Source organism: Heptranchias perlo, unplaced genomic scaffold (genome assembly GCF_035084215.1).
Source record: "Heptranchias perlo isolate sHepPer1 unplaced genomic scaffold, sHepPer1.hap1 HAP1_SCAFFOLD_60, whole genome shotgun sequence".
NCBI lineage: Eukaryota > Metazoa > Chordata > Chondrichthyes > Hexanchiformes > Hexanchidae > Heptranchias > Heptranchias perlo.
This window is the reverse complement of record NW_027139623.1, coordinates 2,092,958-2,120,693: the sequence shown is the minus strand read 5'-3', so window position 1 is coordinate 2,120,693 and position 27,736 is coordinate 2,092,958. Positions and strand designations below refer to the sequence as shown.

General features: G+C 45.8%; 1 protein-coding gene and 3 non-coding genes across 4 annotated transcripts in view; 3 read left to right on the top strand and 1 right to left on the bottom strand.

The window, feature by feature from the left end:
* LOC137316677 (zinc finger protein 585A-like) overlaps positions 1–25,119 on the bottom strand; it is a 69,456-nt gene extending 44,337 nt beyond the window's left edge. The window contains exons 1-2 of the mRNA XM_067980523.1: positions 23,970–25,119; positions 19,003–19,152 (exon numbers count right to left, since the gene is read on the bottom strand). Coding sequence (XP_067836624.1) covers positions 19,003–19,152; positions 23,970–25,036 — 1,217 coding nt within the window. The 5' untranslated portion in view covers positions 25,037–25,119. The remainder of the gene's footprint in view (positions 1–19,002; positions 19,153–23,969) is intronic.
* trnaa-cgc (transfer RNA alanine (anticodon CGC)) lies at positions 237–308 on the top strand. Its single transcript has one exon. It is a non-coding gene; the product is annotated as a tRNA-Ala (tRNA).
* On the top strand, positions 2,480–2,551 carry trnaa-cgc (transfer RNA alanine (anticodon CGC)). The gene has a single exon. It is a non-coding gene; the product is annotated as a tRNA-Ala (tRNA).
* On the top strand, positions 3,004–3,075 carry trnaa-ugc (transfer RNA alanine (anticodon UGC)). Its single transcript has one exon. It is a non-coding gene; the product is annotated as a tRNA-Ala (tRNA).
* Positions 25,120–27,736: the final 2,617 nt, after the last annotated feature.

Here is a 27,736-nt window from a genome sequence, read left to right as displayed (position 1 = left end):
CAGTCCAAGGAGACTCTCACCCTCTCCCAGCCTTTCTTCTCAACGCCCCCTTTCTCATTGCTCTGAGTGCCGAGGCCGGTTTCTTCCGTTCACCCACAATTACATCAGGTCCGCAAACTTCGTGTTTAATTGTCTGGTTGGAGCAGAAATGGAGATGAATTGAAGCCCGAAATAAAACCTTATGTTGCCTCATAAAATGAAGGAGATCAGCTCTTCGTTGAATCGTTTTCCAATCTGGGGATTTAGCTCAGTGGCAGAGCGCGTGGTTCGCATATACGAGGTCCTGGGTTCAATCCCCAGGATCTCCAAAGCTATTTTCTCACCACAATAACCCACAGAAGGGCGAATCTTGATTTCGATGTGCCGCGAATTCTCACCTCTGAGGATCCACAAGCATTAAATTGCCCCTGGGCAGGATTTCACCTCACGGTCTGCTCAGCAGCTCAGCTCACAGCAGCCGCCGACTGATCGGAATGTGTGACGGTGCAATGGCCAGCGAGCAGTTCGAAGAACAGCGACCTGAAACAGAAATGCTGGTCGGCACAGCCCGAGGAGACTCACCTCTCTCACAGACTTTCTTCGCAACGCTCCCTTTCTCATTTCTCTGAGTGACGAGACCTGGTTTCTTCTGTTTACCCAGCGGGTACGGTAGAATAGTGGTTAGTTCACTGGACCAGTAATCCTGAGGCCTGGACTAATAATCCCGCCACGGCAGCTGGGGAATTCAATTTCAATTAATTAAAAATTGAATTAATTGAACAAAATCTGGAATTAAAATACTAGTATCAGGTCCGAAGACCTCAGGTATCTCCTATGCTTAAAAGAGGAAATGCTTTTCAGCAGAGTAAATCCTCGGGTGGCCTCAGGAAAGTGGGAGACTCAGTCCTTTGACACTTGGTTAGAGGTCGTTATTATCTGGTGATGGAGCTCAGATGATAAACCGCATGCTTCGCGTGTATGAGGTCTCAGGTTCTATGCCCAAACACTTCACATTTTGAATTCTGGTCAGTCGGCGGCTATGATGAGCTGAGCTGCTGAGGGGACCGTGAGATGAAGTCCTGCTCCGGGACAATTGAATGTTCATGGAGCCTCAGAAGTTGGAACTCGCTGCGCTCAGAAAGGGAAATTCGCCTTTCCGTGCGTAATTCTGATGCAAAAATAGCGTTGCAGATGCTGGGGTTTGAACCCAGGACCACAGACATGCGAAGCATGCGCTCTAACACTGAACTACATCCCCAGATAAAATAAACCGCTCCGCAAGGAAAGAAGAACTGATCGTTCTCATTTTATGAACTGTCCAAGGTGGGTCTGCCACGTGATCGATTATTTGCAGTTTCAAAGATTGGGGAGGAGCAGGGAACAGGCGTTTGGACAACACAGAGGTCAGAATAGTCTGGATGTCAGGCGGTTCTTCATTTCCCAGAGAGCAGTGAGTCTCTGGAATGCATTGCCGGCTGGTGTGGTGGGTGCTGACTCTCTTTCTGCTTTCTTGAGGGATCTGGATCTGTTCTTGACTGGGACAGAGATCGCATCATATAGAAAATGAGTGGTTTTACAGTTAACCTACACATGGTCACTGTCATGTCCTGGACTGGTTTCGATCGCCTCGAAATGTCAGGAAGGAACTTTCCAGAAATTGGCCCTGTATTTTTTCTGGTTTGTAACCGCTCCCAGGAGATTACATGTTTCCGGTGGGTGGGGCGGGTGGTGTCGGAAGGAAGTGTCCAGTCACGATGCTCCAGGCATTTGGGACAGGATTGGTGAACCAGCTGGTCTTTTCCTGACCATCATGTCCGTCAGTAACCTCAGCTCGTCAAGGTGTTTTTTGTGAAGTGATCTTTAAACACAAACTCACACCTGGCCCTTTATAGTGAAATGAGACTCAATGCTGCCTGTGCATCACCTTACCCTCCTCTGAAGCTGGAGGACTCGAAATATTCTTGCCGGCCTCTGCCACAATGTGCCTGAGCATTTCTAGTCCCGTCCAACCGTAAGGAAAGTGACTGATAACGGGAGCGTTCGAAAAATGCGCCCTGAAATAGTAAGGATGCTTCCAGCACGGTTCACGGAGTCTCTCCCCCCTTTTCCAGCCTGTCTTCTCAACTCCCCCTTTCTCATTAGACGAAGTGCCGAGGCCTGGTTTCTTACGTTCACCCACAGTTGTATCAGATCCGCATGCTTCACCTTAAATTGTCTGGTTGCAGCAGAAAACTAGACGATTTTAAGCCAGGTATAAAATGTGTCAGCACTCAGCACACCAGCCGGCAATGCATTCCAGAGACTCCCTACTCGCTGGGAAATGAAGAACCGCCTAACATCCAGACTATTCTTACCTCTGTGCAGTCTGAACGCCTGTTCCCTGCTCCTCCCCAATCTGTGGAACTGGAAATAATCGATCACCTGGCAGACCCACCTTGGATGGTCTCATAAAATGAGGACAATCAGTTCTTCTTGAATTGGGTAGCGGCTTGCTTTATCTGGCGATGTAGCTCAGTGGTAGAGCGCGTGCTTCGCATGTATGAGGTCCTGGGTTCAATCCCCAACATCTCCAAAGATATTTTTTCATCAGAATTAACCACGGAAAGGCAAATCTCGCTTTCTGATCGCAGCGAGTTCCAACTTCTGAGGCTCCACAAGCATTGAATTGTCCCGAAGCAGGACTTCATCTCACGGTCCCCTCATCATCTCAGCTCATCGCCGCCGCCGACTGACCGGAATGTGTGACAGTGCAATGTCGAGCGAGCAGTCACAGCTCTTGTTTGACGCTGTGTCATTCATCCATCTCACTTTATGATTCAGAGGTTGGATTTCAGCCTCGTCACTGACTATTGGCAATTGTATTTTTTTATTTCCGCTGACATTTTTTTTGGGAAATTTCGAAGTGAAGAGGAGCAGAAACCCCGTGAACATTGTGAGCACGTGGAACGACTGGGCATCGCGTTGTCCGGGAGAGACAGAGCGGAAAGCCCACTTTTTATTCTAAAGTGGAGGGATGTTTTTTGTGGGGCTGTAGCTCAGTGGAAGAGCGCATGCTTTGCATGTATGAGGTCCCGGGTTCAATCCCCGGCATCTCCAAACGCTTTATGTTTCGAATTTTGAAAAGACCCTCTTGTCCTCACCTCACCTTCACACACAAGGACAGGAAAGGGTTTCTTCACCTCGAGAAAAACCGAACGCTCTGCACACGATAAAATTCAATGGAAGCACGCACGCGCCTTTGAAATGGCTCCCATCCCGGGGCTGGAGAGCGTGCCCAGTCATAATAACAGGGAAAATAGGATCACCATTCGGCCCTTCGAGCCTGCTCCGCCATTATTTATGATCATGGCTGATCCTCTATCTCAATACCATATTCCCGCTCTCTCTCCATATTCTTTGATGCCTTCTGTGTGTTGAAATCTGTCTTTCTTAAATATATTCAGTGACTTGGCCTCCACAGCCTTCTGTGGTGCAGAATTCCACAGGTTCACCACCCTCTTGAGTGAAGAAATAGATTATTCCCAGTTTCACACATCGGGGAGGAGCAGCGGACCGGCGTTCAGACTACACAGAGGTAGGAATAGGCTGGATGTTAGGCGGTTCTTCTTTTCCCAGTGAGTACTGAGTCTCTAGAATGCATTCCCGGCTGGTGTGGTGGGTGCTGACTCTCTCTCTTTGCCTTCTGGATGGATCTGGACCTGTTCTTGACTGGGACAGAGCTCGCATCATATAGAAGGTGAGTGGTTTTACAGTTAACCTACACATGGTCAGTGTGATCCACTGAACTCGATTCGATCGCCTGAGGGATTCGGGGAGGAATTTCCCAGAATTTCCCCTCCTTATTGACCCTGGATTTGTTTCTAGTTTGTCGCCGCTCCCAGTTGATTACATGTTTCCGGTGGGTGGGGCGGGTGGTGTCGGTAGGGAGTGTCTGGTCACGATGCTCCGGTCATGTGGGGCAGGATTGATGAACCAACTGGTCTTTTCCTGAACATCATGTCCGTCTGTAGCCCCAGATCGTCAAGGTGATTTTAGTGAAGTGATCTTTAAACACAAAACCACACCTGGGGCAAGTCCTGCATCCGTCTATAGTGAAATGAGACTCAATGCTGTCTGTATCTCACCTTACCCTCCTCTGAAGCTCAGGGACTCGAAATATTCTTGCCGGCCTCTGCCACAATGTGCCTGAGGATTTCTAGTCCCGTCCAACCGTAAACAAAGTGACTGATAACGGGAACGTTCGAATATTGCGCCCTCGAATAGGAAGGATTGTAACACCACAGCCCATGGTGGCTCTCCCCCTCTCCCAGCCTTACTTCTCAACGCCCCCTTTCTCATTACTCTGAGTCTCTGAGTATATATCAGGTCCGCATACCTCAGGTATAGTTGTCTGCTTGGAGTACAAAAGGAGATGCTTTTCAGCCCAGTAAATCCTCGGATGGCCTTAGGAAAGTGAGGCACTGAGTCCTTTTATATTTAGTTAGAGGTGTTCACTATCTGGTGATGTAGCTCAATGATAGACAGTATGCTTCGCGTGTATGAGGTCCTGGGTTCTCTCTCCAAGCACTTTATGGTTCGAGTTTTGAATTCTGGTCAGTCGGCGGCTGTTATGAGCTGAGCTGCTGAGGGGACCGTGAGATGAAGTCCTGCTCCGGGATAATTGAATGTTTGTCTCAGAAGTTGGAACTCACTTCCCTCTGAAAGCACGATTCGTCTTTCTGTGGGATATTCTGATAAAAATAAATGTTGGAGGTGTTAGATATTAAACCCAGAAATTTATACACGCAAAGCAGGCGCTATACCACTGAGCTACAACCCCGAATCCAATAAACCTATAAGCAAAGGTAGAAAGACTGTGTGCTTACTGTCTTAAGACCACCCAATGATTTACTGGGCTTAAAATCATCTCCTCTTGTGCTTCAAGCAGACAACAGCCACGTAGTCCCGTAGCGACGGTTGGACGGGACTAGAAATTCTCAGGCACATTCTAGTAGAGGCCCGCAACAACATTTGGCGTCCTTGAGCTTCAGAGGAGAATAATGTAAGACGCAGAGACATTGAGACTCGTTTCAGTAAAGACGGACGCAGGCATGCCCCAGGTGTGGGTTTGTGTGAAGATCGCTTCATTGAAAATACCTTGACGAGCTGGGGATGTGGAGGAATAAACGGAAATGACGGGCAGTAAAAGACCAGCTGGTCCATCAAGCCTGCCCCTCACTCGTGATGGCTGGAGCATCATTAATGACACTTACTCCCCCTCACCCCGCCCGCAGCCATGGAATATCCTGGGAGAGACAAAGATCCTGAGAAAAATCCTGTGCCTTTATGGGATAGAATACAGTGGAAAATTCCTCCCTGACCTCCTCAGGTGATCGAAACCGGTCCAGGAGATCACATTGATCGTAAAAAAGTAAACTGTAAATCCTCTTACCTTTTATATGTTACGCCCTCTGTCCCCGCCCAAAAATCGGTCCAGCTCCATGGAGAAGGCAGACTCCCTGGAGAGTCAGCACCCCCACGCCAGCCAGCAACGCATTCCAGAGGCTCACTACTCACTGGGAAAAGAAGAACCGCCTAAAATCCAGCCTATTCCTACCTCTGTGCAGTCGAAACACTTGTCCCAGGTCCTCCCCAATCTGTCAAATTGGAATAATCTCTCACTGGGCCCACAATCCAGCCCTGGGTTCGGAACCATTGATACGGCGCGTGCGCTCTTCCATTGAATGCTATCCTGTGCCGAGCATTAGGTTTTTCTCCAGGTAACGAAAGTCTAGCCTGTCCTTGTGTTTAAAGGTGAGGCGAGTCCAAGCGGATCTTTTCACAATTGTATCCAAAATTCGAAACATAAATAGTGAGCAGGATAATAGCAGACTTCAGGAGGACATAGACAGACTGACGAAATGGGCAGACACATGGCAGTTGCAATTTAATTTGGATAAGTGTGAATTGATTCACTTTAGGAAGAACCACATGTAGAGGCAGTAGACTCTAAATGGTACTATTTAAAGGGGGGTGCAAGAGCAGAGGGACCTAAGGGTACATATTCATTAATCTTTGAAGTTGACTGGGAAAATTGATAAGCTTGTTAAGAAAGTGAATGGGACTTTGGTTTTGTAAATAGGGACATTGAATACATAAACAGGGAAGTCACGCTGAACCTTTACAAATCACTGGTTAGGCCTCAGCTGGAGTATTGTGTACAATTCTGGGCACCACACTTTAGGGAGGATGTCAAGGCATTAGAGAGGGTACAGAGGAGGTTTACTGGGATGAAACCAGGGATGAGGGACTTCAATTACGTGGAGAGATTGTAGAATCTAGGATTGTTTCTCTTTAGAGCAGTGAAGTTTAAGGAGAGCCCTGATAGAGGTATTCAACATAATAAAGGGGTTTTGGTGGAGCAATTAGGGAGAAACTGGTTTTTACTGGCAAGTGGGTCCCAAACCCTGGATTGAGATCTAGCTGGAAGGCCATAGGCTGAAAATAGTTATAGATGGATTTGGATCTGTTTGGAGACCGGTCACCAGTGGTGTCCGCAGGGATCGGTGTTAGGACCAATGCTCTTTACTATTTTTATTAATGATCTCAATGTAGGTGTTGGGGGCACGATTTGCAGATGATACTAAGATTTGTACGAGTGTCAGGCCTGTAGACGATTCTCGACTGTTTCAGTTGTACCTTGATGTGTTGGGTGTTTGGGCTCCTGACTGGTTCTAAATAGAGCATAGAGGTCTATTTATACCCCAGCTCCCTATTCTCTTTACCTATCATATCACGGCACATATGAGCACTGCCGTGATGTGATAGTTAAAGAGAATAGGGATCTGGGGTCTATTTGTAGGACATAGGGACAAAGGAACAGAGGAACCAGAGTGGGCATTCAGCCGCACGGACCTGTTCCGCCATTCCATTACATCATGGCTGATCTGTATCTTAACTCCATCTACCCGCATTGGTTTCAGATCTCTGAATACCCTTGCCGAACAAAATTCTATAAATCTCAGCTCTGAAAGTTTCAATTGACCTCCATCGTCAACAGCTTTTGAGAGAGTTCCTGATTTCCACTACCCTTCTTGTGAAGAAGTGTTTCCTCACATCACCCTGAGCAGCCAAGCTCTAATTTTAAGGATATGTCCTTGTTCTGCATTCCCCCCACCCTGAGGAATGCAGCATGTCTATTTATCCTATCGCATCCGTTAATCATCTTGAACATCTCAATTAGATCTCCCCTTCATCTTCTATATTCAAGGCAATACAAGCATCGCTTATGCAACTCATCATTTAATACTTTGAGCCACGGTATCATTCTAGTGAATTTGCCCCGCACCCCCTCCAAGGCCAATATATCCTTCCTGAGATTCGGTGCCCATTACTGAATGCAGTACTCCAGATGGGGCATCACCAGATCTCTGTACGGCTGTGACATAACCTCCACCCTTTTGTATTCCAGCCCCTTTGAGATAAAGGCCAACATTCCATTAGCCCTTTTAATTAATTTTTGTACCTGTACACTAGCTTTTACTGATTCCTGTACTTGGACCCCAAAATCTCTCTGCTCATCCACAGTTCCTAGCTTCTCGCCATTTAGAAAATACTCTGATATATTTTTCTTAGGTCTAAAGTGGATGACCTCACACTTTCCTACGTTGAACTCCAATTGATTACAAAACAACACCTACTATTTTGTCTTTGTACTAGACCTTGGTCAGGACTCTGTTTGAATACTTTGTTCAGCTTTGGTCTTCTCACACGGTGAGTGATATTGAGGCGTTGGAAAGGGTGCAGAGGAGGGCCACTAGATTACTTCCCAATATGAAGTATCTTAGTTGTCAAGATAGGCTAAAGGAGCTGGGATTCTACAATATAGAGAAGCGTAGACTCAGTGGTGATTTTATCGAGGTGTATAAGATGATAAAGGGAACATATTTTGCTCGAGTAGATAGTTTGTGCCAACTAAATAGGTTTGGGAGGATCAGGGGTCACAATTTTAAGTTGTACAAAGTCAGATCGAGGTTAGATTGTCAGGAAATGATTCTTTTCCCAGAGAATAGTGAACTTCTAGAACAGACTGCCGGCTCGTGTGGTGGACGCCGATTCGCTGAATTCCTTCAAGCGAGAGCTGGGCCTATTCCTGGTTGGGGTGGAGATCACCTGGTCCAAAAAAGTAGGTACTGCAGAGAACTATCAGGGCCACATTGATCTCCGGGGAGGACAAGCTTTCACAGACTCAAAGGTTAGATAACAGGAGGACAGGCAGAAGACATTTTGTTTAAGTCAATCAAAGCGACCCGCTGATGTGGGGAAGTGCTGTATATATTTTATTTTATATTGATAAGATTGAACTGGTGAAGCCAATAATACCGATTGATTAGTGAGTTTACTTGGTGTGAAATGAAGCAGTTTATCGATTGGGATCAGCTTCATCGTAACAAGTGTTTCCTTTCTCCGATTATTGAAAGATTCGTGAGGCGTGTGACACATGTACAGAAACACGAATATCCAGTTCGGATATCAAGGGGAACTATTGTTACATCTCGGGGTTACACTGTTACATTGTTAGATATTGGATAGGGCAGAAGCAATTATATCCAGTTCAGATTATTAGGGGGAACTTTTGTTACATCTCGGGGTTACACTGTTACATTGTTAGATATCGGACAGGGCAAAAACAATTATACCCAGTTCAGATTATCAGGTGGAACTATTGTTACATTCCTGGGTTACATCACCGTAGTGTTGGAATTGATGCAGTGCAGAAACATGTATATACGGTTCAGATTTTAACGGGGGACCATTGTTACATCCCTGGGTCACACTATCGAATTGTTTGATATTGGACAGTGCAGAAACAAGAATATCATGTTCAGAGTATAAGGGAAATTATTGTCACATCCCTGGTTTACATTGTCGTATTTTTAGATAAAGGGCAGCTCAGAAACACGAATATCCAGTTGAATTTAAAACTGGAACCATTGATGCATCCCTGGGTTACACTATCGTATCGATAGATAGGGGGTAGTGAATAAAAAAGAATATCCAGTTTAGATAATCCTGGGAAATATTGTTAGATCTTTGGGTTATTATTAGATATTGGACAGTGCAGACACACGAATATCCAGTTCAGATTATAAGGGGGAACTTTAATTACATCCCTGGATTACAGTGCCGTATTGTTAGATATGGGGCAGTGCATCGGCCTCTAGGATCTGTACCTATCAGAATAAAATAAACTATATGCAGCACTTCTCTACATCACCGGGTCGTTTGGATTCAAGCAATTCAAAACGTATGCCATGGCAAATATTTTCCAAATGCCCTTTATCTTCATCAATTTCAAATAATATATTCAATTTTCTCTTAAACGATGCAATGGTATAAGTTACAATTGTCTTTTTTCTGCTTTTTCCACTCCTTTTCGTAACACATTCCACGCTCCAAAAAAACTCTGCGTGAAGAATTTACACTTCAACTATTTCATGATGAGCTGAAATTGATGACCCCTTGTCACTGATCCTCACAACTAGAGGAAACATAATTCTCTATTACTCTATCACTGATCCCCACAACCAGAGGATACAGTAATTCTCCATTACTCTATCACTGATCCTCACAACCAGAGGATACCGTAATTCCCTATTACTCTAGCACTGATCCTCACAACCAGACGATACAATAATTATCTATTACTCTATCACTGATCCTCATAACCAGAGGATACAGTAATTCTCTATTACTCTATCACTGATCCTCACAATCAGAGGATACAGTAATTCCCTATTACTCTAGCACTGATCCTCACAACCAGAGGATACAATAATTATCTATTACTCTATCACTGATCCTCATAACCAGAGGATACAGTAATTCTCTATTACTCTATCACTGATCATCACAACCAAAGGATTCAGTAATTCTCTATTACTCTATCACTGATCCTCATAACCAGAGGATACAGTAATTCTCTATTACTCTATCACAGATTCTCACAACCAGAGGATACAGTAATTCTCTATTACTCTATCACTGATCCTCACAATCAGAGGATACAGTAATTCTCTATTACTCTACCACTGATCCTCACAACCAGAGGATACAGTAATTCTCGATTACTCTATCACTGATCCTCATAACCAGAGGATACAGTAATTCTCTATTACTCTATCACTGATCCTCACAACCAGAGGATTCAGTAATTCTCTATTACTCTATCACTGATCCTCACAACCAGAGGATACAGTAATTCTCTATTACTCTATCACTGATCCTCACAACCAGAGGATACAGTAATTCTCTATAACTCTATCACTGATCCTCACAACCAGAGGATTCAGTAATTCTCTATTACTCTATCACTGATCCTCACAACCAAAGGATACAGTAATTCACTATTACTCTATCACTGATCCTCACAACCAGAGGATACAGTAATTCTCTATTACTCCATCACAGATCCTCACAACCAGAGGATACAGTAATTCACTATTACTCAATCACTGATCCTCACAACCAGATGGCACACTAATTCTTAATTACTCTATCAAACACCTTCATATTTAAAATTAAAGTCTCTTGTCTATTTCTGTTGAAATAATCCCGGTATTTCAAATCTTTCCACCTATCGTTTCCCTTCCCGGGCCTCATTCGAGAGAATCTGCATTGTGCTCTCTGTGGGTTTAATCTTGTTTCTATAAGGAGGCGTCGAAACTACAGACTGTCCTCTGGAACTACGGGCTTTAACCAAAGATAATAAATAAAAAAGCTTCATCCCAGTCTTCAGCCCGACAGAGCTGTGAAACGGGTTATAACCAAAGAGACAAAAGACAGATAACTGATAAATCTTCATTCTAGTCATCAGCCCGAGAGAGCAGTGAAACTGGATATAAACAAACAGAAAAAAGGCAAATAACTAAATAAGCTTCACCCTAGTGACTGTCGCTGGTCTCATCGTAAATAGAGAACTCTGTAAAGGCTGCCTCCGCTGTAATTTGCTCCACTTTTGACAGCCGTGCCTTGAGACATATCCAAGCTCCAGAATGCCCTCTATTTCAATGCGATGTCCGTTGATAAACCGAGTTATGATGTTCGAACAAAACAGTGTCCACAAGTACTTGCTAATGTTGATTTATCTCAACAAGTCCGTCTATTATATTAATCTCTTTCTGGTGCAAGAATATTCGCCCAAAAATTACATTTGTTCTTACAGTGGACAACTAATGAACACATTCGAAAGAAAGTCAACAACAACTCGCATTCACAGACCGCCTTTAATGTAATAAACATTCCCAAGGGGCTTCACGGAGTGATGGTTAAACACGGGCACTAAAGTAATAAGAAGATATCAGGAGGACTTGCGAAAATATTGGTCAACGAGTGCGTTTAAGGAGGGTGTTAAAGGAGGAGAAACAAATGGAGAGACGGAGGGGATAAGGTTGGTTTTCTAGAGTAGGATTTAGCTGTCTGAAGGAGTGGTCACCAATGGTGGGATGAAGAGAGTGGAGGATGGTAAAATATAACAATAACTACTTGTATTTATATAGCGGATTTAACATAGATAAATATCCTGAGCGGATTTACTGAGGTTTAATCAGACAAAAATGGACCCCCAGCCAAATAAGGAGATATTAAGGGGATGACAAAAGCATGAAGCAAGAGATGGCTTTCATGGAGGGTCTGAAAGAAGGAATGAAGTTGCCTTTATGTAGAGCCTTGAAAGATCTCAGGACGGCCCAAAGCGCTTTCCTGTCAATGAAATACATTGTGAAGTGCAGTGACTGTGGTAATGTAGGAAAATGGCTCCAGCCAATTTGCCCCTACGACAGTACAGCACTCCCTCAATACTGCACTGCAATGACCGCCTGGTTTATGCGTTCAAGTCTCTGGGGTGATATTTGAACTCACAACTTTCTAATTCAGAAGCCGAGACTGCTACCTCAGAGCCACGGCTGACGCCTGAAAGAGGGAGAGGGAGATGGAGTGGCATTGGGAGGGAATTCTGGAGCGTGGCTATGGCTGAAAGCATGGCTGTCAAAAGCAGGGCAAATGGACTAAGGAGTCACAAGCGGCCAGAGGTGGAGGAGCAGAGTGTTTGGCAGGGGCTGCAGGTCAGGAAGAGGTTATCGAGATAGGGAGGGGTGAGACCCTGGTGGATTTAAGTGCAAGAAAGAATAAAACTAAACTACAAGCTTAGGAGACTGGAAGCCACTGCAGGACAATAAGGGCTTGGATAATTGGTGAGGGACTCGCTAATCAAAACGAAAGGGGTGACGATGGACCCTGTGCCAAGGATGTGGAGATTGTCTTCCCAATTTTTAACTGGATGAAATCGTGGTTCATGAAGAAGAAAATAGCGCTCTGACAACACAAAGACATTGGAAGGGTGAAGAGAGGCGGTGGATTTGTCAGCATCCATCTGAAAGCTGGTCCATTTCTGTGGACAATGTCACCAAAGGGCAGCATGTAGATGAGGAAGAGGAGGGAGCCAAGGATTAAGCCTTTAGAGACATCAGAGATAACGGCGATAGGGTGGGAAGAGAAGCTTCTCCTGGCTATGACCAGATCGGTGAGTGGAACCAAGCGAGTGCAGTCCCAGCAAAAGAGGTCAGTGATCGATGAATGACGAGGTAGTTGTGGACGAGAGGGCGGAGCTGGGGAGGGGTGGGCCATGGAGGGATTTAAACACCAGGATGAACAATTTAAATATTAGGTGATGGGGAACTTGGTGTCAGTGAGGGTCAGTGAGGCCGAGAAGAACCTGGTTCTGAATGGAGGTGGAGTTTGGGTGGCCGGCCAGGAGTGCATTAGAGGAATGGAGTCTTGAGGGGACAGAGGCATTGATGAGGGTTTCAATGGCAATGGGCTGAGATTGGAACGGAGAGGAGTGAGGGAAGCATGGGGGCCTTTGTGGAGGTCAAATTGGGTCATGAGCTCAGCTTGCCGTTACACGGGAGCAATTTTACTGGAGTCGTCAACCAATTTAAAATAAACAGGTAAACATTTGCAGTAAAATAACGGAGAGAGGTATGGCAATGAAGCTCGTTCAGTGTCCGACCCCCAATATCACCCACTGTCATTTCTCGGCTGCAATCCCCAACGTGACCTTTAACTGTCCCCGTGTCAGAGACTCAAAATTCATATTTTAACTGGGAAACTGCAGGAACGGAGTGAAACGGGTTTGCTTGTGTCCCTGGATTCAGTGTATACGGGGCGAAATCGGTAAAATGTATAAATGAATCGGCAGGAGTGAACATGGTCAATACAATTATAAGAAAACTGTAAATGAAGCCATTCATTGTTGTTGGACCAGTCCTTTCTGAGCACAGCTTTTAACTTTATTCCTGAGAGAGGTCTCATTAAGATAATGCCCTGGACTTTGAGATTTTTGTTAAAAATCCACGTCATCATTTACATTGGAGACAAAGCTGCTGATGCAATGTGTTTGTTCAGGTGACTGTAACTAATAGCAATGATCAGGGGTATTGCCGTGTCAGTGGAGATTTAGCCCCTGTATAAATCAGAGCTAGTTGTAATGTACCAGCTCAGAGTCCCTGCCAGAGCTGCGGTTTTCAGATCAGCAGAAGTCACTGCTTCTCACAGAAATGGGATATTCAGTAATGTTTCAGATAGAACGCATTTACTATCCTGTTCTTGCAGCCATTGGAGTTCCAGGTAAGCTGTTAACTCACCTGTGAATACTATAAATAGGTGTTAACTCTGCTGCCGTACTTGGCTAATTATTTTTACTCGCACCATGTTTTACACAGCCGCCTGTTCTGTTCTATCAGTTGAATGATGGATTGTTTAAAGTCTCTGTTATTTCGGTATTGCATTATACCTGTAATGATCTTTGTATATCCAACTCTGGCATTGTTACTGGATAATTTGCTGTAATGAATGTGTTGTTGCTTAATGGTGTGTCCTTAACTTCAAAACTTTCGGTCTTGTAACAATTGCATTATATCTGTAGTGACCTTTTTTATCCAACCTTGGCATTGTTACTGGATTATTCTCTGCACTGAATGTATTGGAATCAGGTGTCTGGGCGAAGAGCTGGTATCAGACCATGAGGAGCTGTTAACCGTTTCGTGTTGTGAAAGTAACCTGTCCTGGAACATTTTTCTATAAATGTGTTTGCAGTGATTGATAATGAGACAGCTCACGGTCTCAGTGTTACAAGGAGGGAGTGCAATGTCCTCCCTCCAAGATAACATGATTCAGTTTAACTGGGATTTCAATGTATTTATTGGTTATCACTTTTATAAAATATTCTTTCATTGTGTGTGTATCTGACGTAGCTCCAGAGGTCTGGCTACTGAACTGAGTTTGCTGATTCTTTCACATCTCATTCTCTGCTTCACTGTGGATGAATTCACTGTAAAATGCAATGTTTTGAGGTTAGGTTGTATCAGTTTGCAATTTATCCGTTAGAATCATGAGCCCTTCTATTTATCTGTCGATTAAATGCAGCAGCGGTGATGTTGGCGTTTTGTTAATTGAACAATGCCGCCAACTAACGCTGTACTTTGTAATTACAGGAGAAGGAATTTCAATTGTTGTGAGGTGTGTCTGGAAGAAGCATTCGATTCTGTTTATTCCATGATGTGGAGATGCCGGTGATGGACTGGGGTTGACAATTGTAAACAATTTTACAACACCAAGTTATAGTCCAAAGATGTTATTTGAAATTTACAAGCTTTCGGAGGCTTCCTCCTTCCTCAGGAGGAAGGAGGAAGCCTCTGAAAGCTTGTAAATTTCAAATAAAATCGTTGGACTATAACTTGGTGTTGTAAAATTGTTTACAACTGTTTATTCCATGCATTGTGGATGAAGTGAACAGTGTAGGTGAACAGGTGGAGACTTCGATGATCTGTAGAAAAATTAAACTTATCACAGAGGCTTCACCGTTTTAACAAGTTGACACTAAGAATAGGTTCGTTCGAACACGGGGCTGCTGAACAGAATGCAGGCGCAGGATTTACGCGGATGTGAACAGAGGCATTGAGAAAGAGAGTAGAGAGAGTGCGGAGAGGGAGAGAGGAGCGTTAGAGAAAGAAACTGAGAAGCAAACGAGAGGGAGGGGGAGAGGAACGCGAGAAAGATAGAGACAGACACATACACGCACACGCACACACACACACACACACAATGAGATAGAGGGAGAGAGCGGCAGCGGTGTAAATAATTCATCGAAATGAACTGCTGAAAATTCCAGTTCAATTATTAAGTGGAAATGTGACTTGAAGGTGTTATTAGGATGTTGTCAGATTGTGAGAGTTTTATTGTACTCTCTCCGGGTGTGTTTATCACTATCAGGTCCTCAGTCTGTTTATGTGAATGTTCCGTTTACTTGTTTACTGATTGAATAAATAAACATAATTCAAATGTATTTAAAGAATAAAATCAGTGACTTCTTGATCGCATTGATTTATTAGGATACTGTCAACTTAATTCAATAAAGGAGGCTAATTTCATTCATGCTTTTTTATGTAATGTTAATTGAATGTGCAAAGTAAATTTACTGAACACAGTACGTAGCCAACCAGCTATTCACTGACACGAATAAACATAGAAATTATTTTATTGAATTTATTAATTGGCTTAGATTAGATTATAGATTAGATTTCCTCCAACATTCTGCGGCAGTCTCTCCCTGTGAATCCCAGCCTGTCCTCCCACTGCATTCAATCCTCTGTCTCCACATCCGTTGCTTCTGTTTATCCGCTTTCCCATACCATCTGCTCCAGACTCCCCTCCATCTCCTACATGTCCTTTTCCTTGTCTCCCTCCCTATCTTACTCACTAGCTTGGCCTTCAGCTGCATTTTCCAATCCGATGCGAAGACTTAAACTCACCGCAGCGGATCTCTGGTCCTTTTCCGTTTTGTGCCAGCCACTGTCGGCTCCCTTAACCCAGAGCAACAAACCAATAGCACATGACCCTGTCCCCTCACCTTCCCGGCCCTCGCTCACTTCCCCGACAACCAGGAGCCCAAATCCGGATTTAATCCGCTGGATTCCCGCTCAGCAAAACCCATTTCTCTTCCCCAGTGGCACTGCGCCCTCACTCGGCCCTTCCAGTGGATCTGGTGCTTACTTTATTCACTTTCTGTATCAATTTCCCAATTCATTATTGACAACTATATTCAAGAACATTTCTCTGCCCGGAAGCGCTGCGAAGGCCAGTTAATCATTTTCCAACGTTTGATGCAGAAATAAGGCTGGAAATTTTACCCCAGATCCTGGAAAACTGTTGCTTTGTCTCCAAGTCTGATCAGTAATTTCTCTGCTTCCTTTTCTCTCTCTTACAGTTAACTTGGTGGCGATTGTGATCCTGTCCCGAGGAAAGTGCGGACTCTCCAAATGTATCACTCGCTACCTGGTGGGAATGGCGGCGGCCGATCTCCTGGTCGTTATCACTGATGTAATATTGAGGTGGATTGATGGGATTTATTTCCCAGTTTCATCTTTGATCATTACCCCCGTGTGCAGTCTCATTGTCATCCTGAGTTTAACAGCCACAGCGGCTTCTGTGTGGTTCACAGTGGTTTTCACCTTTGATCGATTTGTGGCCATTTGTTGTCAGAAGCTGAAAACAAAATATTGCACCGAGAAAACGGCGGCTGTTGTTATCGGGGTGGTGAGTGCGCTGAGCTGTTTACTAAACATTCCCTGGTACTTTGTATTTGACCCGGAATATATAATGGACAATGTACCCCGGGGTTGCGTCTGGAAAATGGCCTTTTTCACTTCACCCGCTTGGGCAGCGTTTGACTTGTTTAATCTTGTGTTAACTCCTTGTCTCCCATTCATTCTGATTTTACTGTTCAATGTTCTCACCGCCAGGCACATTTTAGCGGCCAGTATCGTCCGCAGGGGACTCCGGAAAAGTAGCAATGGAGAGAATCACAAGGATCCAGAGATGGAGAACCGAAGGAAATCCATCATTTTACTCTTCAGTATATCAGCCAGCTTGATATTTTTATGGAGCCCACAAGTTTTTTATGTTATCGCTCTGCACATAACAAACGCACAGTACGATGCAGCCAGTGATATGCAGTCAGCCGGATTCATGCTTCAACTTCTCAGTTCCTGCACCAACACGTGTATTTATGCTGTTACCCAGACTAAATTCAGAGAGGAGCTGCAGAAAGGGGTGAAATACCCACTGAATCTAATTGTTAGATTAGTTAAATCATAGAAACATCTCAAGGCATTGCATCCGAAATTAAACAAAAAGTCAATGAGAGTAGATTTTGCGGTTTGGCGGAGGCGTAAGACGGGCGGTAGCGGATTGGGCGCTTGTTATTCACCGCGCCTGATTTTACCATCCATTGACACAATGTGTTCACTAATGTAACTGATATCAATCCAATACTTTAATTACATTTCGAAATACCAAACAGGAATTAAATTTTACCCGACAAATGCGGTGCTGTGAAATGATACAAGATGTGATTCTATCGTGAAATGGTTTACTGTTATTAGTCTGGAAATAATATGATTTCAATATTAAATGTTTAATCCTGAAATGAATAAAATCAAATCCTCCTTTTCGGTTGATGATTATTTCCCATCACACACACTGCCCGGGGGGATGGACTGAGGGTGAGCTGTCAGGGTCAGACAGCGCCCTGTTCATTGGGACATTTGTTTTGACCGGAACAGAATAATAATGGTCTAACAACCGGACCGTTACTAACTGGTAAAATATTAATGTAATTTCAAACTCCAGTGGGGAGTTCCGGAGCTCGTTTCCTCTCTGAGCTGTTGTGCAGCAATGTTTACTCACTGCAGGGAGTTTAATGGGACATGAGGCTGGGCCTGGTTACACATATTTTTAAGGAAACCCCCTTGTCCATTTCCGAGACGATCAGGGGGCTGGAGATTTCTCACGGCCGCAGCAGGCCAAGGAAAAGCTCTCCTGCTCCTCCTTGCCCCATCAAATATATGATGTGGAGATGCCGGTGATGGACTGGGGTGTACAAATGTAAGGAATCTTACAACACCAGCTTATAGTCCAACAGTTTTATTTGAAAATCACAAGCTTTCGGAGATTATCTCCTTCGTCAGGTGAGTGAGTGAATGAGAGGTTCTCAAATCGCATATCTTATATTAGGCTGGGAATCAAAGGTGTCGTTGGTGTTCAGACAGGTTAGCCACGGAAAACAGTATGTCCCAGTATACTGAATGCACAAGCGTCAAATTACACAGACATGGAGAGAAAGAGTCCCGAAAGGTAGAGAGAGAGAGAAAGAATGTCCAGTTATATTAAAAACAGATAACTTATTATTAACTTATATAAGTTAAAAATAAACTTCTCAGTGTTCTGGACCACTCAATGCCCATCGAAAGGGCGACTCCTCCACCCATTTGTCACCAAAATTTAATGGTGCCCCGATCCTCTGATTTACATATTACACGTGGCATGACCGGAAACAGGTGGGTGTTGCTCCGGCCCCTCTTCTCAGGACCCTTCCCACCATGACGGAGGCAGGAACGCCAGCGTTAAAGGGGCGGTAAGTGACCTGACACCATTTACTAGCCTCTACCACCCTATTTCCGCCAGACGGGAATGCTTAAAATTGGCCACACCTTTCCTGACCTACGATCGAGTTTCAATCTTGGAAGCTCACAAGCTGGTCCAATTTCTTAAACTCCTTCGGTTCGCAACACGTGGAGGGAAATTTTCACCATCGCTGGGGGCTGAACTGGTAAAGCGGATCACCCGCCCCTTATGGAACCGGCCCGATTTTTATTTCTGCTCCGTCAGTTTACCGTCGAAGCAGTGAAGGTGAAATTACCCCTCCATCTCTGACCCCAAGGTTCGACAGGTGTGTGAAAGACATCAGGCAGTGTTTGCAAACACTGACATGAATGTGGACGAATGGATCCGTGTATTCGGGTAAAAGGTGACAACCTCTCTCCACAGAGACCAGGACCTCGATACCGTGGAGTCGAAGAGGTTTCACCCCCAACAGCTCGGTAGCCATAAGACACTGTGCACTATGGGCAGTTCCCCGGGACATACACCAAGACAGATATCAACTGCTGCTGGTAGACCATCATTTCCGTTAAGGTGCCCCCATGGTCCGCCCGAAACCGGCTGGTCTTCCAGCTGAAGGAGCTGTCCACGACCGAGTACTGCCGACTGGTACACTCCAAGGTCCAGGAGTACGTGCTGTGGGATGCAGTGAAGCGAGGTGCGGTCTGCGTAAAGGCTCTATGGGGAAAGGCCACCGTGTAAGGCCATTTCACCTTGTATTGTGCAGCATGTATTAGACGATATGTACTGTGTGTTGAATTGTAATAATGGAACCGTAGTTTGTACGATCTGTATTGTGTTGTTTTGAATTGTAACTGTGATATTAACATTGAACTGTGTGTATCCATCAATTTTATGAAATAAATATATTTTGAATTTTTTTTAAAAGATCGAGTCTCACCGTGTCTGTTGTTATTGAACAGTGAAGAGTGGAAATAAAGCCGGACAGTAAAAATGTGGGGAGTTAAACAAAGACCATTTATTGCAGGCACCAGGTGAGAAATTGGATTAATTTCTTCATGATGAGAAACTAAAGACAGAAGAGCAGCAATGGGATTCGGGTGTCCAGGTACACCAATCAGTAAAAGCTAGTGCACATGTACAAAAAAAATAAAGATCCCAATTTCGAGGTTGTCATATCCCAAGGTATCGCTATCAGATACCTAGCCAACTCGCTGGAATTTGCTGATACAATCAGGCCCCACTGCTTCCTTTGTTGGTCCATTCCATATATCTGCATTAAAGAAGTTGTTCAAACATTCTGCTCATCCTATGCCCCAGGTAGAGAAGACTAATAGTGGCATTATGTGAGTTTGGACAATTCTGTTTTTATTTGCAATTTTTTCCCTTTTTTTCTACATTTCTATTTTAATTTAAATCTTCCAGATTTGGCATTTTTAAACAAATTCTACAAACCCTGTGCGCAGTGAGTGCTGACTCCGAGCAATTTGATTGACAGCTCTCACCTCAGCCCCCTCCCACTCCTCTTGGATTGACTCCTCACATCACGTGACACGCGACAGCGTCACTCAACGTTGCGCGCTGACGTCAAGCCGCGTACGTGCGCTGCGGCCAGGGAAGCCGCGCATGCGTCGCGCGGGTCCTGTGCCACGTTCCCTTAGCAACAGGCCGGCGCCGGAAGATGACGGCGGGCGGGCGGTGCAGTGGGCGGGGGCGAGGCCGACAGAGGGAGGGCCCGCACCCGGGAGTGGCCTGAGAGGGGAGGGGGGGGTGACGGGGGGAGTTACTCGGGGCCTCCTGCGGGCCCCGTGAATCTCCACTCTGTCAGCGGCCGGTGTCGAGCTGGGCTCGGGGGGGAGTCACTCTCCCGCCTCCCCGTCAAACGGGCCGTGGGTCGGAGCCCAAAAGTGAGCGAGAATCAAACAGCACAGAGAGAGGCCGCTCGGCCCATCGCGCCAGTGCCGGCCCTGTGAAAGAGGCCGCTCGGCCCATCGCGCCTGTGCCGGCCCTGTGAAAGAGGCCGCTCGGCCCATCGCGCCTGTGCCGGCCCTGTGAAAGAGGCCGCTCGGCCCATCGCGCCAGTGCCGGCTCTGTGAAAGAGGCCGCTCGGCCCATCGCGCCTGTGCCGGCCCTGTGAAAGAGGCCGCTCGGCCCATCGCGCCAGTGCCGGCTCTGTGAAAGAGGCCGCTCCGCCCATCCCGCCTGTGCCGGCTCTGTGAAAGAGGCCGCTCGGCCCATCGCGCCTATGCCGGCTCTGTAAAAGAGGCCGCTCGGCCCATCGCTCCTGTGCCGGCCCTGTGAAAGAGGCCGCTCGGCCCATCGCGCCTGTGCCGGCTCTGTGAGAGAGCGATCCCATTAGTCCCACTCCCCCCTGCTCTTTCCCCACAGTCCCGGAAATTTCCGCCCTTCAAGGATTGACCCGATTCCCTTTTGAAAGTTATTATTGAATCTGCTCCCACCGCCCTTTCAGGCAGTGAATTCCAGATCAGAACAACTCGCTGCCGAAAAACATTCTCCTCATCTCCCTCTGGCTCTTTTCCCAATTCCCTTCAATCTGTGTCCTCTGGTTACCGACCCTCCCGCCTGTGGCAACAGTTTCTCCCCATCGACTCCATCAAAACCCCTCCTCATTTTCAACCACTCCATTAAATCTCCCCTTAACCGTCTCTGCTCGAAGGAGAACAATCCCAGTTTCTCCAGTCTCTCCCGGGAACTGAAGTCCCTCATCCCCGGTACCATTCTGGTAAATCTCCCCTGAACCTTCTCTGCTCCAAAGAGAGTAATCCCAGCTTCTCTATTCTCTCCACGTAATTATTATTATTTATTAAGTGGGTTGTGCTGGGTATCTGGAAGCTGTAATTCGGTGAGTAGAAAGCAGTGGGAGGATAAGTCTGCAGATTGATTTTGGGAGATGGTGAAGACGGTGATCGTGGATTCAGACAAGGGATGGAGGTGGTCTTTGAGACCGTCCGTGCTCTGTTGTAAGATCTCACTATGTGTGTCTTGTTCCAGCCGTTCCCGTTTGTACCTGTGACCTGACTGGCGAAGTCTGCGAACTCGACTGCTGCTGTGAACCTGACTGTTCCTCCGCGGACATCAATGTCTTCCCCACCTGTCTGCCGGGCAGTGAACCGTAAGTTTCTGTTTGTGTGTTACTACATTGGCTCCCGATCCGACAAAGGCTCGATTTTGAGACACTCATCCTCGTATTCAAATCCCTCCATGGTCCTCGCCCCCTCCCTATCTCTGTAACCTCCTCCAACCGAATTAATCTCCACCGACAACCACATGTCACTCCACCCTATCATGGATTCTACCCCACCCATTTATCTCCGCCCACAGCCCATGTACACTCGACGCACAATCATTGCTGGGACACTCAGTCCTGTTATACACACAGTCAGTGCTGGGACACTCAGTCCTGTTATACACACAGTCAGTGCTGGGACACTCAGTCCTGTTATACACACAGTCAGTGCTGGGACACTCAGTCCTGTTATACACACAGTCAGTGCTGGGACACTCAGTCCTGTTATACACACAGTCAGTGCTGGGACACTCAGTCCTGTTATACACACAGTCAGTGCTGGGACACTCAGTCCTGTTATACACACAGTCAGTGCTGGGACACTCTGTCCTGTTATACACATTGTCAGTGCTGGGACACTCATGTCTGTTATACACACAGTCAGTGCTGGGACACTCAGTTCTGTTATACACATTGTCAATGCTGGGACACTCATGTCTGTTATACACACAGTCAGTGCTGGGACACTCTGTCCTGTTATACACATTGTCAGTGCTGGGACACTCATGTCTGTTATACACACAGTCATTGCTGGGACACTCAGTCCTGTTATACACACAGTCAGTGCTGGGACACTCTGTCCTGTTATACACATTGTCAGTGCTGGGACACTCATGTCTGTTATACACACAGTCAGTGCTGGGACACTCAGTCCTGTTATACACACAGTCAGTGCTGGGACAATCAGTCCTGTTATACAGTCAGGGCTGGGCCATTCAGTCCTGTTATACACACACTCAGCGCTGAAACACTCAGTCCTGTTATACACAGTCATATAAATAAATAACTGGAAAAAAAGAATGAAATCTCCAGGACCTGATGGTTCCCACCTCACGGTATTAAAGGAAACGGGTGGGGAAATTGCAGATGCATTCGTCATAATTTCCCATAGCTCTCTAGACTGAGGAATTGTGCTTTTGGATATGAAATTTGAAAATGTCACTCCGTTATTTAAGAAAGGAGGGAGGGAGAAACCAAGAAAATATAGACCTGTCAGTTTAAAGTCAGTTGTTGGGAAATTACTGAAATCTATCATCAGAAACAAAATGAGCTGTTCAAAGAGAGTGAAGATGGATTGTGAAGGGCAGCTCATGTCTGAGTAATCCAGTTGAACGTTTTGAGCTCTCTAACAAGGTGGACAGGGGATTGAATATGGATGTTGTCTATATGGACTTCCAGAAAGCATTTGATAAGGTTCAGCACAAGAGATGAATGAATAAAAGTGCACAAAATTGAAAGTTGCTTTGTGACTTGGGTTGGAATTGGTTGGGTGGTCGGAGAAGAGAGTAGGAATAAAGGGAATGTTCTTTGATTGGCGAATTTTAAAAATCGTATCCCCAGGGATCTGTACTCAGCTTTTCACCATATTTATCAATAACTTGGATGAAGGAATAGAGAGTTGTAGATCCAAGTTTCCAGGTGACACTAAGTTAGGAGGCACAGGAAGTGCTGTAGATGGGAGCAGGAAGTTACAAAGAGACAGTTTAAGTGAATGGACAAACTGTGGCAGATCGAGTACAATGTGGGGAAGTGTGAGATCATTCACTTTGGATGCAAAAAGGAAACATTGGAGTATTTTTTTAAAGTGAGAGACTGGGAACGGTGCAGAAGCAAAGGGATTTGGGTGTCCATGTACACAAATCACTAAAAGCTCGGGCACAGATAAAAAATCACAGACTAATGGAATGTTGGCCTTTATCTCGAGGACTGGAATACAAAGGGGAGGAAGTGACGCTTCGGAACAAGAGGGCATAAGCTTAAATTTAGAGCTAGGGCGTCTAGCATTGAAATCAGGAATCTCTTTTTTACTCAAGGGTAGTGGAAATCTGCTCAGGCTGATTGAAGTGGACCCTGTGATATAATAGAATTTTCTGTCCTGTCAGACTTGGACATCTTGTAGATCCATCTTTTAAAAAGGTGGAGGAACTCAGTTCAAAGATGGATTCCACTCACTTCATCATAAGTCCTCAAACTGCTTGTCTTATCATCGAGCTATCAAGGACTAGAAAAACTGTGTTTAAAAGAAAGCTGATTTATTTGACACTTGTACAGAATTCTGATACTGCAGTCCAGTGAAATGGATTATTAACATCAGAAACAGCCCCCAACTGCCAGAATGAACACGGTTTACTCCTGAATGCGATTAACAGCAGTGATAACAGCAGAATCCAACCAATGCAGTCACATGTGAACTCGCTGGTGTATTAGTAGGCTGGTTGACAGAGTGAATCCCTTCCCACACACGGAGCAGGTGAACGGCCTCTCCCCAGTGTGAATACGTTGGTGTCTCAGTAGATCTCTTGTTCTTTTAAAGTTCTTCTCACAGTCAGAACATTCAAAGGGTCTCTTATCAGTGTGAACATGTTGATGTTCAATGAGGTAGGATGAACGAGTGAATCTCTTCCCACACACGGAGCAGGTGAACGGCCTCTCCCCATTGTGAATATGTTGGTGTGTTTGCAGGTTGGATGACTGACTGAATCTCTTCCCACACTCAGTGCAGGTGAACGGCCTCTCCCCAGTGTGAGTACGTTGGTGTGTCAGTAGATCCTTTTTTCTTTTAAAGCTCTTCTCACAATCAGAACATTTAAAAGGTCTCTTATCAGTGTGAATAAGTTGATGTGTCAGAAGGCTGGATGAATGAGTGAATCCCTTCCCACACACGGAGCAGGTGAACGGCCTCTCCCCAGTGTGAATTCGCTGGTGTCTCAACCGGTGGGATGATCGAGTGAATCCCTTCCCACACACGGAGCAGGTGAACGGCCTCTCCCCAGTGTGAACTCGCTGGTGTATCAGGAGGCTGGATGACTGAGTGAATCCCTTCCCACACACGGAGCAGGTGAACGGCCTCTCCCCAGTGTGAGTGCGTTGGTGTTTCAGCAGATCACTTTTTCTTTTAAAGCTCTTCTCACAGTCAGAACATTTGAAAAGTCTCTTATCAGTGTGAACAAGCTGATGTTCAATAAGGCTGGATGACTGAGTGAATCCCTTCCCACACACGGAGCAGGTGAACGGCCTCTCCCCAGTGTGAACTCGCTGGTGTGTCAGCAGGTTGGATGACTGAGTGAATCCCTTCCCGCACTCATTGCAGGTGAACGGCCTCTCCCCAGTGTGAGTGCGTTGGAGTTTCAGCAGCTCATTTCTGCTTTTTAAACTCTTGTCACAGTCAAAATATTTAAGAGGTCTCTTATCAGTGTGAACAAGTTGATGTTCAATGAGGCTGGACGAGAGAGTGAATCTCATCCCACACATGGAGCAGGTGAATGGCCTCTCCCCAGTGTGAACTCGCTGGTGCGCCTGCAGGTGGGATGACTGAGTGAATCCCTTCCCACACACGGAGCAGATGAACGGCCTCTCCCCAGTGTGTCTGCGTCGATGAGTTTCCAGCTGGGACGGGTAATTGAATCCCTTCCCACAGTCCCCACATTTCCACGGTTTCTCCATCCTACGGGTGTCCATGTGTCTCTCCAGGTTGGACGATCAGTTGAAGCCTCGTTCACACACAGAACATGTGTCCGGTTTCTCCCCGCTGTGAATGGCGCGATGTTTTTTTCAGGTTGTGGAACTGGTTAAAGCTCTTTCCACAATCAGTGCACTGGAGTTTACAAAAGTCCTCACTGTGAATACAGAATAGAAATTCAGAACAGGCAATTCTAGTTTCTATGGAACATTCTTCCTGCTCATTCCCCCAGACTGTAAATCCCCGTCTCACACACTCACCCTCCTCCCTCTGCTGGAACCCAAACACATCGCACCATCTCCAACATTTGGGTTGGGTTGGAGGCCTTGAATCTGAGTTGGGAAATATAATTGGAGAAACATGATTCAATTTAGAAACTAAACTATTCAAAATCAAAGAACATGGATTATTGTAATTATATAGTCCTTTCACGCCTGGAGGGAAAGAAGTGATGTCTGGGCTGCGGATGAGTGTTTGCGCCCGGTTACACAGCGTGTCCCTCTCTCTCCGCTTCAAATTCGCTTCCTTTGGCTCACGGCCTCATTCACGCATCCAGCTGACTGCAGCCCTTTAAAGCTCGACTGGAGTCATCCTTTGTTTATTGACGTGACCCATTGCCACCCACCTTGCCTTGCAGCATCATCCCTTTTTTTGCTTTATCACTCCTGCCCTCCACCCGATCACAGACCTTCCCTTTTGTTCTTTCCCTCCCCGCCCCCTCTTTCCCTGCCTCTCTACTTGCTCAAAAACTGTTAATTCTTTCACTTCTTCAAGTTCTGACAAAACCTTAACACTAATCTGAAACGTTAACTCTGTTTCATTCTCCGCGGATGCTGCCTGACTTGCTGAGGATTTCCAGCATTTTCTCTTTATGTTTCACATTTCCAGCATCCGCAGTCTTTTGCTTTTGATTGGTAAACCTCGCCCTTTGACACCCCATCACAGAAATATCGGCAAGAGGGTTTTACAATGGCGATAATCTTACCCAAAATGCCCCGCGCGGTAGAATACGTTCTATCTGAATTCGAAGGGGATCAGCGCGCAGGCGCGGGAAGGGCCCATGGCCAGAGCATGCGCGGTTCTGGTCGGAGACACTGAGCGGGGCCGAGCGGAGTCTCAGCAACACCGAGTGCGGCTCAGAACCCGAATCAGAGCCGGGGGGCCCGGCGGACGGGCGGCCCGGGTGCCCTTAGCACCATTAAACCCCTCATCCAGCGCCTCCCTCGTCCCACCCGCCGCTTCCCGGTTTCTTCTCCTGTTTCCACCGAGTCCGACTCGCGACAAACTACAGGACCGAAGCGCTCCCAGAATGCAGGGCGGGCCTGGGGAGCATGCGCAGTCTGATCGCGAAATCAGCGCCTTGGAGAGATAGAGGGTTTTCTAGGTCGCGGGGGATTGTGGGGCTTCCGGCCGCCATTAGTCACCGGGAGTCGGTCAGTGTTTTTTTGCCGGCGTCGCGCACAGAAGCGTTTCTCGAAATACGGACTGAGGAATTGAGGGTCGGTTTGCTGAACAGACACTGACCGTACAATGTGGAACAGTGTTTCACAAACATTTTTCCTCGTGACCCAGTGGAAGGAAAACACTTCCCCCAGGGACACAAAACAATAATATCTTCTGACTGGAGTTTTCATCAAATCCCAATAAAGGTCAGTCCATGCTCTTTACTTCATTTCAAGTAATAACTAAAATTAGACATCGACGTTACTTGAAAAACATTTGAAATATTGTGTAAATACAGTAAATAAGAGTTCAGGTTGAGTTTCACTTACTTAATGTGACGGATGGGTCTGCCTGTTGTTCATGATCTCGTTCCAATCTGGATCACAAGATGAAAGCGCTCCACGCATATCAGGTGCGCTGTTGTGTCGGTTTCTTTCTCTTGTTTTTAACGTTCTCAAAGTCGAAAATCCCAGTTCGCACATGTAAGTTGTTATGAACGGCAGCAACAACAGAACACTAATCTTACGCAACAGAGAATATTCTTTGAAAGCACTGATCGAAAAAAAGTGATAAACTAAATGACTTGTGGCGTGCTTTCAGTCTGCCATCACAGGTGAGTCGCACCAGCTCGTTTTCTTGCTCAAGCATCAAGTTTAGCTTCATTACCTATTCAGGATTTTCGAAAGCAAAAGGATCTTTCACCCAACGCTCTTCCATCAAATTTTCAAATCCCTCTGCAGGGAAGTAACGACTTAAATTGTCAGACAGAGCAGCGAGATGTAACTGTATGACACATTTCATTTCATTCCCTTTATCTTCATTGATGCTGTTCTTCTCAATGTGTTGTAACAGTGCTGGGAACATGGAATATATCGGGTGATTACTTTTCAGTGGGACTTGCTGCAGTTCTAATGAATTTTGGAATGCTTGTATCTGTTCACAGTGTCGAAACAAATCATTGCCTCTTCCTTGTAACTTCAAATTCAGATCGTTTAAAATTGAGAACATGTCAGCCAGGTAAGACAACTTCATTAACTAACTGTCATCGT